At 43.4% G+C, this 15468-nt stretch overlaps 1 protein-coding gene and 1 long non-coding RNA gene across 2 annotated transcripts; one reads left to right on the top strand and one right to left on the bottom strand.

Annotated features, from left to right (window-relative positions):
* Positions 1–466: 466 nt before the first annotated feature.
* ECHDC3 (enoyl-CoA hydratase domain containing 3) lies at positions 467–13005 on the top strand. Its single transcript, XM_037889326.2, has 5 exons — positions 467–657; positions 2755–2876; positions 7419–7516; positions 9929–10129; positions 11922–13005. Exons 1-5 carry the CDS (start codon positions 506–508, stop codon positions 12252–12254), a joined length of 906 nt encoding a protein of 301 aa, XP_037745254.1. The 5' UTR covers positions 467–505; the 3' UTR covers positions 12255–13005.
* Positions 10125–13819, bottom strand: LOC122466846. The gene is made up of 3 exons (XR_006292736.1): positions 13463–13819; positions 12221–12683; positions 10125–10868 (listed from the first exon to the last, which is right to left on the bottom strand). It is a non-coding gene; the product is annotated as an uncharacterized LOC122466846 (long non-coding RNA).
* Positions 13820–15468: the final 1649 nt, after the last annotated feature.

Raw genomic sequence — 15468 nt, 5'->3', positions numbered from 1 at the left:
TGCATGAATGCTGCCCTCCTAGGAAGAGTGACCTGAACAACATCCTCCCAGACACGTTAAGCATCTGCAAACAAATGGTGCCAAATCCTGTACTGGGCATATTAAGAAGGTCACTGCTGCTTTGGGAGCCTGCATAACAGCACCACACCAGTGGCTGGGGCTGGAGACATTAGGTCCAGTTCACCATTGTCCTGCTCTAATGCATTGTCACGTACACCTGTGCAAAATGAGTGCTGCCAAGTGAGAATGGCAATGTCTTTGCACTGAGGGGCAGGCAGGCCAAGGCGGCATCAGGCTGTGTGTGCCTGGAGAGCAGAGGCGAGCACACTAGCACCCAGCTCTCTGTGCAGGCAGAGGGAGCAGATTGCTGTGGGTGGCCGGGTGGAGGCAGAGGAGCATTTCCCCCGTTTCCCTGCAGAGCCCTGCCAGCCTAGGGGTCAGCAGAGAGCCAGAAAGGCTCCAGCAGTTGCACAACAACTCCTCCCACTCCTTCCCCAAACAAGCAATGGCTGCGAGCCTGAGACTATGGAGGCTGAAGCCCTCCCGGATCCTCCGCTGCCGCGTTGCCTCTGGGTTCAGCAGCGGCGCCACCGCTGGATCGGGGCAGCAGCCACAGCTGGAGAAACTCACCAGCACGCGGCAGCTGGATGGCATCAGGTGAGGCTACGCTGCGCCCGTGTGAGCGGCTGAGCAAAAGGTCACACAGAACCGACCGGCGCTGGGACTCAGAGTAGTCCCCCCTCTCCCCAGTGCCCCGATGGGACGTTCCTCTTGTGGGATTTTGTATATGACCCAGACCCCAAAACGAGGTGTGTGTAACGCACTAGACCCCACCCCCAACTCGCCCATAATAGCCAAGGGGGTTGAAATGCTGATGGATTTCCCTGACACGCAGACAGAATTTTCTATGCAGTTAATCTTCATAACTCTGGGTTTCTGATGTCAGTGATTTAACGGGGAAATGTCAGCTTTTGTGGGGGACCTGCATAGATTGGCAATGGGTGAGTGTAACTGAAAGGTGGATGGGGTACAGTTCAAGGCCAGTATGGCAATCAAAATCCAGGGGGATCATTTTTAAAAAGTCCTTTAAAGAATAAGGACATAAAATCGTTTACAGGAGCAGGGACGGGGCCTTCCCATGTGTCTATTACTCTGTTCAGTCCCTAGCTCAGTGGGTGTGGCTTAATAATTTTGACAGCACATTTGCACTTCTAAATTTTCCTTGTGGTATATAAAATCCTTGTAGTATATAAAACTGCCCACGGTGGGAATGGTGCTGTCTGACCTATGAAGAGCCGGGAGCCTCCCTGCCACAGAGATTTACCAATCTAAATCAGTGTTTCTCAAATGAGGCCACCAGGGACTTTTCTTGAGGCCACAACCTCCTGCGCTGTGATGCAGGGGGGAAGTGGCAAAGTAGTGGCCCCTCCCTGGTGCTTTTGGATGCACCACCTTTGTGTTGGTTGCTGGATCTTCCAGCAGGGGTTGGGCCCTGCCCCCCTCCAGAGACACCTGGAGGAGCAGCTGGTGAGTTCCTCACCTTCCCAGGTGTGGTGGGGCTCAGGCTTTGGACTTCAGCCCTAGTGTGTTGGGGTGGCAGGCTCTGGCCACGGGGCTTCAGGCTCCAGCCCCCTGCTGCCTCCCCTGGCCACCCACCCACCCACCAGCCCCATTGCCCCAACCCCAGCTGCCTCCCCCGACCCCCATCCAGGGTTTAATTTTTCCCAGACTTGCCAGGGCTGAGTAAGTCTGCTGTGAAAAGTGATACTTGTATGTTTGTTAATATCACTGTTCACAACAGACTTACAAACTAGCACTAAATATATTACAATAATTTGGACATGTGTATGTGCATATTTATTTGTTTTTCCTAAAGCTAACCAAATATTATAGGAAAAAATATGAGAGCGGCCATCAGCAAGAGTTGGTGGCCGCACTCTGAGGCTACCAAAAAATTTGTCCTGAGAACCCCTAGGCTAGATCCTGCAGTTGCTTCTGTATGGATGAAACCCTGTGCCTGCTTGGAGCCACATTGCCCAAGGCTCCCACGCTCATTCCCATCAAATGTAGTCCTGTTGACCTAAATGGGATTATTCACAGTCACAAGTGTTATGCCTGGTCTTAAGTGTGTGCTGGATTGGGCCCTAAACAGCCACAGTGAGTTACAGGACATAACTGTGCCTTCTTAGTCCCATAAAGTGTGTGGCTTGGAATTTTTAAATTAAATTTTGTATTTATTTTGGGGGGGAGGGGCTCCTGCCTTCACTTTATGAAATTGTCATGCTCTTACCCTTTGCCACCATGGGAGAGAAGCGATAATAGAACAAACATGACTTCTGTCTGTTCCCAAGAGGTGGCCTCCCGAGGATCTAATGATGAACACATCTGGTATATATAAGTAAGCTGTATAGCCAGTCCATATCTGATACAGAGGAACACAGCAGCCTCCATCAGGGAACAAAGTTGTCAAGAAATGCTTCCTGGTAGCAAGTTTAAAACCCGATTCAGCTGTAAATTCTTCAGTACAGGGACAGTCTTTTTGTTACATGATTGTACAGTGCCTAGCACAATGGGGTCTTGAGTACTGGCGAGGTCTCTTGCCTCTACTGCAATACACATAAATTATATTAAATAAAATAACAAATTTCAAGTGCCCGTCCTTATTTGGACCAAAGCTTTGATTCCAGAAACAGTCGCAGAGGTTCTATTTTGTTTGACTGGATCATGACCAGTTTGTTATTAAAATCTTTACAGACACATTATGTTGAATAACCCGAAGAAAAGAAATGCTCTGTCACTCTCTATGCTGAAGTGTCTCCGCGATGATATTCTGCATGATATCAAAAGCAAGGCTCTCAGAGTCATCATCATTTCAGGTATTTCCTTGATCTCAGGGGGGAAAAAAAGGTTGGAAAAAAAGATGGGTCAACTGCCATGTTCTACAATGCCATATACATAGTGATGGTTTGGACAGTGTTAGAGATGGGCAAATAATGGATGTTTTGGTTCGCTGGCAGTTCCAAATTTGCAGAGTCAGGGCCATTGTTTACCCAGCTGTAAAATTGGAATAATAATACTTACCCAAACTTTGTTAAGTGTTTTAGATAAATGTTGTTACAGATCTGGGAATCCTGCAAAGACTTACATATATGTAGGGCGTCTATTTTTCAGGGCTTATTAATTTCATTTTTAGGGGGCTATTTTTAGCTATTTTTAAATGTTAGGTAGCTGCAGATGGAACAGCCTTCCAGGGGAGCAGTGTGGGCAAAAAATCTAACTTGTTTCAAGACTGAGCTTGATAAATTTATGAAGGGCCTGGTATGATGAGGGTAGATGGCCCATATCTCCAACGGCTGGTGATGGGACACTAGTTGGGGAGGGCTTTGAGTTACTACAGAGAATTCTTTCCCAGGTTTTTGACTAGTGGGTCTCACCCATGTGCTGAGGGTCTAACTGATCACCACATTTGGAGTCAGAAGGAATTTTTTCCCCAGGACAGATTGGCAGAGACCCCAGGGGGTTTTCACCTTCCTCTGCAGCGTGGGTCACAGGTCACATACTGGTTTGAACGAGAGTAAATGGTAGATTCTCTGTAACTTGTAGTTCTCAAATCTTGATTTAAAGACTTCAGTAACTCACCCAGAGGTTATTGGCTTATTACAGGAACAGGTGGGTGATATTCTGTGGCCTGGAGGTCAGACTACATGATCATGATGGTCCCTTCTGGCCTTAAAATCAATGAGTCCAAAAATCAGGGATGCTGGAGCTTTCTCTTTGTATACACTGTAATGAGCAATCTCTTCATAATGTTCCCTGGTGTACATCAACCTAGCACTGTTTCAAACCACACTATGCTAAAGCACACTAGGGAACCTTTCATGCCCACCAGCAGGGTCTGCACAGACCAGTTAATGCACAACTCATTAGTGTGCTTTAGAAATCACCCTCTCATACTCTGCATTACTGCTCTGTGCAGATGAGCCCTTAGATACAAGTAACCATTTCCAGAGTTTATTTGATAAACACTGTTTTTTTAAATTTTATTTATATCGTGTTTTATTGGTCAAGACCTAAAATCCAAAGTCCCACATATATGCTTAATTTTACACACTGTGAACAATACCTTCAATGTGACCTGAGAGAGAGTACTACCCACGCTGTGTGAAGCTAAGCGTATGCATAAGTCCATGCAGGGTCTGACCCTACTTTATAAGTGCAATAATAAGTACTGATGATAGTAATAACTAAACTTTTCTTCACTCAGTGAAAATACAAATCTACACAAGTGACAAACACTGCAGGAACCCTCTTGTGAGCGGCAGCGTTTTGGACCGTTACTGCAGTATATTTTTAAGGGTTCATGAGTCCAATTGTTACTTTTCTTTGCTTTTCAAAATCAATTTTATATATAGGGATTTTTTTAACAGAATAAAATCTAGGTTACAATGACCATGGAGTTAAAGAAAATTCCTTTTTTTTTTTTTTAAGGGTTTACTGTTAAGAGGTGTTGAGCTCCCACAACTCCCATTGATTTCAGCGGCAATTCCACAGGCTCATGTGCTTAATGTTGAGGTTGTGATCAATGTCACAACATGTTGTGCAGAAGTTCAGTGGGTAGGACACAATATTGGGACTCAGGAGATGTGGATTCAATTCCCAGCTCTATTACTAGCCGCCTTTGTACTCTTCTGCAAGTCTCCAAACTTCACCGTCCCTCAGTTTCCCTATTTGTAAAAGGAAAGATGACAAGCACTGTAAAGATCAAAAGGTGACCAGCATTATATAAAAGCCAAGTGTTATTATGTCACTTCTTCCTTCTAGATACTCATATAACCCCTATCACTATAGGTAACGTTGATGGGCATGGTATAAGAACTTGAATAGAACAGTAATATCTGAGAACTTCCAGAGTATATAAAATAGAAAAAACAATAAACAATCTTTTTTCTTTCCTGGCCTGTAGGAGAAATAGCTTGATTCCTTTATAATTCTTTATACTTTTGTGTGAATGAGAGTGAGAGTTGGATTATTTGTATATCTCTGTGGGTGAAGGGTTTATTGAGGGAAAGGTAGGTCAGAGAAATTAGTTTTCAGTTAGCTTTGAAAGTCCATGGTACTTTTTATCGCTTGCTGTAATGAGTTTCATCGTCTAGGTGCAGCCCCTGTGAAAATTCTGGCTCCTGTGCACTCATGAGCTCCCCTGGGATGCTCCACAGAACAGAGGGTGAAACAAACGGGAAAAGTGACCATTTTTTTGAAATTTTGTACTAATTTTTCAAAAGTAAAAAAAAGTAAAAATTTTGTGAAATATTCAACATTTTTACTTTGGGGTTTTTGTTTTTTTTTGCTTTGTTTTAAATGAGAACTTTCAACCAGCTCTACTCCAGTTTCATTGTTCTAGTGGAATGCAGCTGATAAGGAGGAAGAAGTGATCTCGGGAAAGTTAAGGCCAAATCCTATGGGATGGTTTTTCATGACCTAGCAGTAGAGTGGCACATGGGCTATTGTGTTTTGTATACATTGGAGCTTTTTAAGGGCGTGCGTGTGGCTTTTTCCCCAGACATAATTAGTTACAGCAATCTGGCACAGAGGAAACTATTGCGTGGCCAGGGCTGTGTCTGTCTGCTGGGATGGAACACAGTCTTTGCAGTTGGACATGGATGTTTTTTGGTGCCTGGCTACATAAGTATCCATTAGCAATAAGGAGCTCTAAAGAACCCCAAAACTGCCAACCAGCTTATCCTGAGGGCAAATGCCCTTGAAAGAGAGGATACTTCCTTCTTCCTACCACTATTACTTTGCTGTGGCCTGGATTCAGCATTCATCTAGGTTCAGATTTCTAGTAGGCATTGAGAGAGCTGGGGGATGGTACTGTTTGTGTTTGACATAAAGCAGACGTATAGCTGGGTATATTCTGCATACTGCTGGCAATTCAGTCTGTGCTGTCACACCAGCCTTCCCGACAGCATCATATAGTTAAAGGATCATGGGCAGAGAGGGGAGAGAAGAGAGAGAGGACTTAGCCATGTAGGATTCCACAGATGAGAGCTTTGGAGGTAGAGCAACCATTGCCCACAACAACCATCAGAGAGGAAAGACAGTTCTTGTCTGTTGCCCTCCTGAACAACCTGGCATCAAAATCCTGATCTTTAATTAGCATGGGTGAAATATTAACCAGAGGCTGTTGAGTGCTGTATAAACAGGAGAGAACTGTGTCAATCAGCCTAAGAACAGAGCAACTCCCCACCATACTGGGTAGGAGCTGTTGTTTAAGTTGCACTGAATAACTATTTTGTTGTGTTTTCTGAGAAGCTGGGCTGAGCCCCGTAAAACCCCATCACTTCCTATTGACTGAGGTAGGAAACTCTGCTAAATACAGGGGGTCAAATACTCCTCCCTCCCCCCCCCCCGGAAAAGCCAACAGGATGAAGGAAAGAATTTCAAAAATTCTTTGGGTGTGACCTCACTTTATTTTTGAGGGGCTGCAGCCTCCTGACTCCACAGAGCTTGAGGATCCTTGGAGATATATGGTACTATCCTCACAGGTCACAGGGTATTCATGCAGAGAGCCAGCCCCGCTATGCTTTTCCCTTGCCTCCCGCCCTGCCCAGCCCCCCTCACTCAGGAGCAGTGCATTTGGTGTACCACCTTCTCTCTGAGCTGAGGAGAGGGTGTCACGACTGCAAGGAGCAGCACTAACTCCCCTCTGGATTTCTCCTAGGAGACCTGAGTTGCTAGGGAGCATTTCACACAGCAATAAGATTAATGAGGTGAACATGTGGCCTGTTGTGAGTTGTCACGATACAGGTACTTCCTGCCTTGAACCAATCCGTAGTTTCAGTAGCAGTTTAAGAGATCCCTTTTATGGCTTGTATATCAATTTAAGATTATAAGGTGCCTTAGATGACTTTGGGATGAAATATATTTGAGCTATGTGCATTCTTATGTGTAAATTCTTATTATGTCTGCCATTTTGTGCCTCTCCTAGATGACCAGTTGTCATGTCGTGCACTAAGTTACACAAGAGGTGCTCAGTAGCAAGTGATGTGAGATCACTGGTTGCATTTCACAGGGTACTTACAATGGAAGGCAAAGTAGAAGCTGAAAATGAAAGCTCATGGGTTTCTTCTACAGATGAGTCCTTACAATGCCTGTTAGAGTCACTGGGGTTTATATGACTAAATGCTGTACAGCATTTAGTCATCTTGATCTACAGCAGTTGAAATCTTGATCTAAAAAACAGAAGCCAACATTTTGTGATGTTTTTGCAAAGTACCCTCCTCCCCTATTTTTGGGTATCTCTACTTCTGCCATGTAGGACTTACTGCATTCTGAATTGTCACCAGCCCAAGATGCTAGATTCATTCAGATCAGTAACGTTAAAAGTTTTTTTCTTCATTTTATTGAATGCTTTGCAGCGGAAGGACCTGTATTTTCAGCTGGCCATGATTTAAAAGAATTGTCCAGTGAACGGGACATGAAGCACCATATCGAAGTATTTGATACCTGTGCTGAGGTAAGCGAGGGTGCTGGTTTTGCATTAATGCCAATAATGCATTTCAGTGAATCCACCATTAAAGTGCAGAGCTGAATGGGGCAACGAAACAAGTTTAAGAAGGGAAAGAATGTGGTGGTCCTGTGGTTAGAGCAGAGCTTGGCCCTCTGGACTCCTGACTCCAGTTCTTGACTCTGCCACTGATTTACTGTCTGATCTTGGACACGTTATTTTCTCTCATCATTTCTCCACATGCAAACAGAAGTGTAAGGATTATGCATGATTAAAGGCTTGTATCTGCAATATGCAAATGCTCGAAACTAGGTATAATTGTTGCATGTTCCTTTAAATCTTTTTAACATTTGATCCATGTATCATCACTACATGAGTCTTGCAGTCTGCACAAATATGGATCAATTCGTTATGTTTCATAGGCATAATACTCCTAACCTACCTTGCATCAATTAGGAGTCGTTGTCCTATTCCAAAACCTAGTTGGTCAACTGGAACCAATAGGGACACATGGTTAATTTACTGATATGTTAAAAGCTCTGAGAACCTCATGAGAAAGTTGCTATGTAAGTGCCAGGTACCATTAGACATATTGATAACACCCATGGATTTGCCTGTTTTCTTTATTTTAAGACTAGTTTTATAGTATTAATAAGATAAATGCTTAATTCAAAGTTGATTTTTTGCTCTTTTCAGTTGAAGACAGGGGTGGCTTTAGGGTGGGTTCATGGGTTGAGTTGCACCCACAGAAATCATTAAACCAAGGGTGCAAAACCAGGAAAACATGATGGAGAGGCAGCCAGGCCGAACCTGAGTGGCACTGTGATCCTATGTGCAAGATTGCAACACCCAGAGTGGGGAGCCAGCCCCAGGGCCGCAGGACAGGAGCTGCTGTTTGAGCAAACAGCCACTGGTTCATGGAAAAGCTGAAGAAACATAAAACCTTTTCTACTGTCATATAGAGTGGAATCAAGAGTTTGCAAGTTTCTCCACTTTAACACTTTAAAAGAAAATTAAACTGTACTGTGGGTATAATTAATACCGTGAACGTGTGCAGGATTTCAGTTATCAGCAGTTCCCGCTGTAATCAGCGGGCAGATTGGAATAGAATGGCTCAGATATTTCATTCTTTGGGGTTCCTGATGTAGAAAACTAGGCTTTGAGTTAATAAAGAAAAATATAGGAGGATTAGCAGACTATTTGTAGTGTAAAAAGTTAAGTCAGTGTATAAGTCTTATACAGGATCAGGGCCTTAGCATATGACAAGTGTAATAATTTAGCCATGAGTGTAAGGAACAAGTAATGCACCATACTTCAAATAAATATTTCTGGAACCATGAAAATGATAAAGAAAGTTCAAGAGGAAATGAAATGCTAGCGACTAAATTAAATATATGATCTTTTTTCTAACAGGAATATCTTGCACTTCTATAGCCCCTTCTATCTGCACTAATCAAACCTCACTTTACCCCTATGTGGAGAAACTAAGGAAGTTAAGGGACATACTCTATTCACTAGACCACACTACATTGGGTGTTGGACTAGGGGCTCAGGGAACACTGCTTCTAGTCCTGGCTCTGCCAGTGGCCTGCTGCATGCCCTTGGGCAGATCACTTAATCTCTGCCTCAGTTTTTCCATCTGTAAAATGAGGATAATAATACTGACTTCCTTTGGAACACACTTTGAAGTCTACTGATGAAAAGTACTGTTTAGAAGCTAGGTATTATTATCCCACACAAAACTGATACATCTTGGAGTAGAAACTAGCTCTCCTGACTTGTTTAAGCACAACAAAACAAATACGATAATTTTTTTGTAAAGGATGTTTTGAAGAAAGTAGTTGCAGATGTGATTACTGTACACAAATGGATTCATTGCCTGGTTCCATTTCTCAAGAAGTGCTGAACACTAGTTTTTAAACAATAGCACAAGAACTGAGATAAAGGCAGAGCTCATGCAAAACTGAATTTGGAAATTTCAGCCAAGGAGTGTAAAATATGATTTAGCAGAAGTGATTTCCCCCCACAAGAAGAGAGTGAAGAAACCAGCTGAAATTTGTCATCTGATCACCATGTGCTGATGTGAGTTGTTTATCTAGGTAATCATGATAACACTTAGCAGGTAAATAGCACTTTATCTGCAGAGCTCAGACGTGGGTAAGTATCATTATACAGGCACAGAGAAGTTAAGCAACTTGCCAGGTGATCAGTACCACAGAAGTGTCCTGGCCCCCAGCACTGTGTAATACTCTTTGGGGGTAGGGACTGTCTTTTATTGGGACGCTGTGCTACCATATTACAGATAATAATCAATTAAGATAATTATTGTATCTGTAACAACATCTTCAAGTCATGGATTATGGGAACATGTTGCACCTACACATCTGTGACCTGCTGACCACTTCCTTTTTGCATATACAGGTCATGACTCTGCTCCAAAAACTCCCCGTACCAGTGATTGCCCAAGTAAATGGTTTGGCTACGGCAGCAGGCTGCCAGCTGGTGGCGAGCTGTGACATTGCAGTAGCGAGTGAGAAATCCCAGTTTGCTACACCCGGAGTCAACGTTGGGCTGTTCTGCTCCACACCAGCTGTGGCCGTGGGAAGAGCCCTTTCTAGAAAGGTAGGCGGTGTTCAAGAGAGACCTGTTCTCTCTGGGTTCCTGAAAGTAGACCCCGTATTTACATGCTCTAGCTCTGATCCATGCACCTCCCTCACTCGGCACTTTGTTGTGCAAAACATTCCAAAAGCAACTTTAGAGAAAAAAAAACAAAAAAAAAAAACACACCACTAGTCTGAGGGGGGGCTGGGAAGTCCAAGAATAGTGTAGACGTGACCTGTATTCCAGGACAGCAGCTCTGCTACCTCCCTGATCCCAGGCAGTGGGTCGTCACAGCAACAGCAGATCAGCACAGGAGTTCTACTCCCTCCTGCCAGTAAATTCTTTCCTTTAGACAATGATGCCTTCCCCCTGCTGAGAGACCCCTCCAAGTGCAGGATACCAGTCCCATTAGGTATCCATTCCTGCCAAGCACTGACATTTCAATGCCAGCATGATCTGCTTAGCTCTGTTTTAAATAGCATCTATGACCTTCCTTTATCTCCTCCTCATTTCTTTCCTACTGACTGAGTATGGGCCTCACTCACTGCGTAAGGAATACAATTCACTTCACAAAGCCTTGTTTGAGACGTGCAACCTCAGGTCCCAGTCCTCGTACAGTACTGGATCCATCTGGGCAGAAGCTTTTGTCCTCGCTATGTCAGTGGGGCTCTGCCCAAGTGCAAGGGTCCTCCTGTGCAGGTCAGATTTCAGGAAAGGGACCTTAATTGTTAACTTCCTGGCTCTGATGCCATCTTGAAATCTGTTGAGTGAGTTAGAATGGTTTGATACTACAGCTGCTCCTGGATCATCCTTCCAATATTTCTGATTGTACAATTCAGTGTTTAAAAAAATACAATGCCACATATTTTAATCAAAGAATATCAGGGTTGGAAGGGACCTCAGGAGGTCACCTAGTCCAACCACACCTGCTCAAAGCAGGACCAATCCCCAATTTTTGCCCCAGAGCCCCTAAATGGCCCCCTCAGCGGTTGAACTCACAACCCTGGGTTTAGCAGGCCAATGCTCAAACCCCTGAGCTATCTCTCCCCCAAAATGTACAAGTGCTCCCATATCAGATTAAAAAGCACCATTGTTGCAACTGTTAGGACTTCTGGTTTTACATCTTATCAAATGAAATGTGTCCGAGATGCTTGTATTTGTAGCTACTGAAGCAAAGACAATAACAAGGGTACTTAGACCTCATGAGTCCGGATATCAGCTGATTGCCTCTAAGGTCAGGAAGGCATTTTTCTCCCCATATTTAGCACTGTACAATTAGCCAAGTACATTATGGATTTTTCCCCCTCTCAAATAAAGCATCAGACACAGGTCACTGCAGGAAGCAGAATACAGAAATAGATGTAGCAGTGATCTAACTTGAGCGTCTGGGAGTCTAATTAAAAACCACACAGAAAACTAAAACTAAGGCCAACATTTTCAAAAAACTACCCACTGATTTGGCATGCCTTCATTTTTATTCTATTTTGTATTTAGTGTGCTCAATTTAAAGCACAAAAGGGGGCCTCTGTTTTAGAAAATGCTGAGCACCCCCCCTCTCCTTGGCTTCAGTTGGAATCATGGGGGTTCAGTACTTCTCGGTGTCAGGATCATGTGACTCAGGTTGGCACCTAAAACCTGTGGGCACTTTTGAAACATTTTTGCCCCTGGACTCAACCCTTCTCCCATTGAAGCTCATGAGAATTTTGCTAGTGACTTCAGGATGAACAAGATGGGCCTTATGTCTCCATTTTAATTGCTGACGTAAACCAAAGCAAGTTGAACTGGCTCAGTAGGATTTATTTTTTCTGTCCAGGTTGCATTAGAGATGCTGTTCACAGGAGAGCCTATTTCTGCCCACAATGCTTTGCTGCATGGACTTCTCAGCAGGGTGGTACCAGAAGACAAGCTGGAAGAGGAGACCATGAAAATTGCACGCAAAATATGTGAAGCCAGCCGGTCTGTTGTGGCACTGGGGAAAGCCGCCTTTTACAGACAGATGGCACTGGACCTTGATGCTGCCTACAGAATGACCTCCCAGGTCATGGTGGACAATCTGACCCTGAAGGATGGGCACGAAGGAATAGAGGCCTTTTTTCAGAAACGCAAACCTACCTGGTCACATGACGTGAACACAGCTTGCAAATGAGTACACTCAGGCTTAGCTAACTCACACTAGTGTCTTCTCGGTGAAAGTCCCAGGGACTGTATTTTTGGTATTGCTGAAAACGATTTCACTTCTGTATGGTGTAGCTGATGGCCACTGGCAATGATAAGGAAGGTAATGGCGAGGAGAAAGATAATGGCTAATATTTCAGGTTGTTCTTCAAGGGATGCCAACAATTATATTACAAGGTTTCTGAGGACACAATAAAATGAAGTAAATCAAACCAACCTTGTCAGAAACTCAGACTTACGTCAGAAGGGCTCAGTTCTATCTGGTGCTGTCGTCAATGTAACATATTCATGGCTACTTGGAACTTCACAAGAAACTTTGGGGAAAGAACTTGGATCCTCCTGTTCTGAAAATAGGCCCCCTACTCCTTGAGCCAAGTGAGAATCTCCGTTAGTTGAGAACCTATAACACACAGCTACAGGATTTAGAGTCATCCTGGAGCGGGCAGTTGTATATATACACACACATTATAGTTACAGCATGAATACTGTACAATTATGATAGAGACAGAAGCTTGCTAGAGTCCTTTCCCCTTATTAAAATGTGATTCTGAGCCACAGAAGTCATTAGTCTATTTCCTTCAGTTCATCTTCTAGTGCCTTGTCTGCTCTAGTTTTAAATAAATATCACAGTGATGCAAATGACACCATTTGAAGTCATAAAATGACAATTTGCCCTAAAGTCCAGTGTCTGTGCAGCTTTTAAATGCAGGTCCAGCATTTTCGCATGGCCAAAAAAAGGCCTGATCTAGATTCATTTAAGTCAATGGGAATTTTGCCATTGATTTCCTTGAGGCCAGGATTGGGCCCAGGATGTTCAGTTTGGACTAAATTGATGTAAATTGGCATAGCACTTGTAAAAGTGACTGGAACTATATTGGTTTACACCAGCTGAGGATCTGGTCTTATGCCATTAAGAAGCAACAATATTGCCCAGCTATTGGGCTATATGTCCTTGGTTCAGCATGGAGAGTGCATCTGAGCAATGTAGCAAGATGGCTGATGTTAGTCTGGTGGGTCCTGCACTTTTCTTGGCAGGGAGCTAACATGCCACCCTTTGCCCCTGCTCTTGGGTACCGAGGGCCCCACTCCTAGCCTGCGAAGGTGGTAGAGGAGGGAAGTGGTCTGGGTTTGCTCCTCACTCTGAGTCCCAGCCCCTTTCAACCCCTGCGGGTTTCTTACCCTCATCCCCCTTCAGTGGGATTACCCTCGGTCCTTAGATGCTGCAGGGAAGAGAGTCCCCATTACTTCAGTATTCAGGTCTTCCAAATCTCTCAACACCTCTCCAAGCTCAAGCAAGGGAGGGGAGCAGTTTCCTTCTTCTGTCTGCCTGAAGCAGGGGATTTTATTAGGTTCTTAAGGGGGCCTTGATTGACTGCAGGTGCTCCAATTAACCTGCAGCCACCTTCCCTAGTCTACAGGGAACCACACCTTAATTAGCCTTGAGCTTATATATTTCCCCTCTAGCACTCTCCCATTCTTTCCTGGCCCTTCTGTATCACAGCAAAGATACTTTGTTCCTAACAGTGAAATTCTATGCTACTTTGTTTACTTCCCCAGGTTTTGCATAGTCAACTAATGCAGTTGCTAAGTCTCATGGATTTCTTTCTTCCAAATGTTGGGATGGAGAATGCTATCCCCACTCTCCTTTCCCCCCCCCCCCCCCCATCTGTAAATATTTGGCAATGTTTGCCCCATTTATCACATACATTGATTTGCTAAATTTACTATATTTAGCTCTCCTGTTCCCCTTATAAAAAGAAAACAAGTACTTGTGGCACCTTAGAGACTAACCAATTTATTTGAGCATAAGCATAAATTGGTTAGTCGCTAAGGTGCCACAAGTACTCCTTTTCTTTTTGGGAATACAGACTAACCCGGCTGTTACTCTGAAACCTGTTCCCCTTATAGTTTATAGTTCATTTGTATCAGGAGCATGATTTTCCACGGAAAATGCATTTTCCAATAGCTATATGTGGTCATTTCTTTTAGGTCTTTCTTTTCTCTTCATTCTTTTGTACACAGTTCAAGCCTGTTGACATGAGGCATTTTTGGGGTTCTTCTAACCTCCCCACCACCACCATGTTGTCCACTGAATTCCTAGCATTCTGCATATATTTGTTCAGAGTTTTCATCTTCCCTGTTTCCTATAACTTTTGCCAAACACTTAAGTTCAATAACTTCAATCTTAATGCTACAGGCACTTCACCAGCAGCTATCTGCGTTATACACAATAGTGTTGTGATGATGGCACCACATACAATGCATAATGTATGAGCTTGTATTGCGTCTAGCTTCGTTAAGATTGTTTGCGATGCTGAACTAAATGCTTGGCATTGGTACTCAGTATTTGGTCTTATTAATGTTCTATAATGCATTACCATTGCTTTCTTTTGTGCTCCTCGGGTGGGTCCAGAAATACTTTTAAATAAGTTGAGTTTACCTTTACATTTATCAACATTATTTTCAATGTGGTGCTTCCATGTTAGTTTCCTATCAAATGTCACACTCAGGAATTTATAGCTTTTAACTATACCTATTTGCTGTCCATACAGAGACAATTAATCTTTTTAATTTTCTATTTAAGTGAATATCATTCCTTTCATTTTCAGAATTTAAAATTGAAAGCCCCACATTTCCCCATTCGGCATTTTTCCTATGTGCTTCATTAATTTGTTTCTCACCTATTTCTTGGTTTCAGTTTTTAGCTCATATGGCATGATCATCTGAAAACCAGGATGTGCCTATTCCTGCACTCATCCTTTTTGGGGAGATTGTTTATGGTTACATTGAGTACGATACAGCTGATAACCCTCCTCTGCGGACTGCCATTTGTGATTCTGACTTGCATAGTTCTTTTACTTAAGAAATCCTTTATCCACCTACATATTTTTTCTTTTATGCCAACGGGTGATATTGTATGCAATAAGCCCTCTCCATAACGTGTCATGTGCTTTTTCAATATCTAGGAAAGCTACTATCATTTACTCTTTTTCCTCAGACTTTTTTGTGCCTCCATCTCTACTCTTACTTTGTGATCAAATGGACTCCTCCCGCTCCTGAACCCAGTTTGCACGTTGTCTATAAGTCCTTTTTTTCTAGATATGTTGTTAATTGTTCATTCGTTTTTGCCATGGCTTTATCCGTACACGATGTAAGGGCAATTGGCCTGTACATATCAGGTCTTT

This window comes from Chelonia mydas, chromosome 1 (genome assembly GCF_015237465.2).
Source record: "Chelonia mydas isolate rCheMyd1 chromosome 1, rCheMyd1.pri.v2, whole genome shotgun sequence".
Classification (NCBI taxonomy): Eukaryota; Metazoa; Chordata; order Testudines; family Cheloniidae; genus Chelonia; species Chelonia mydas.
Note: the sequence above shows the minus strand (reverse complement) of the source record. Positions and strands in the feature narration are given on the sequence as shown.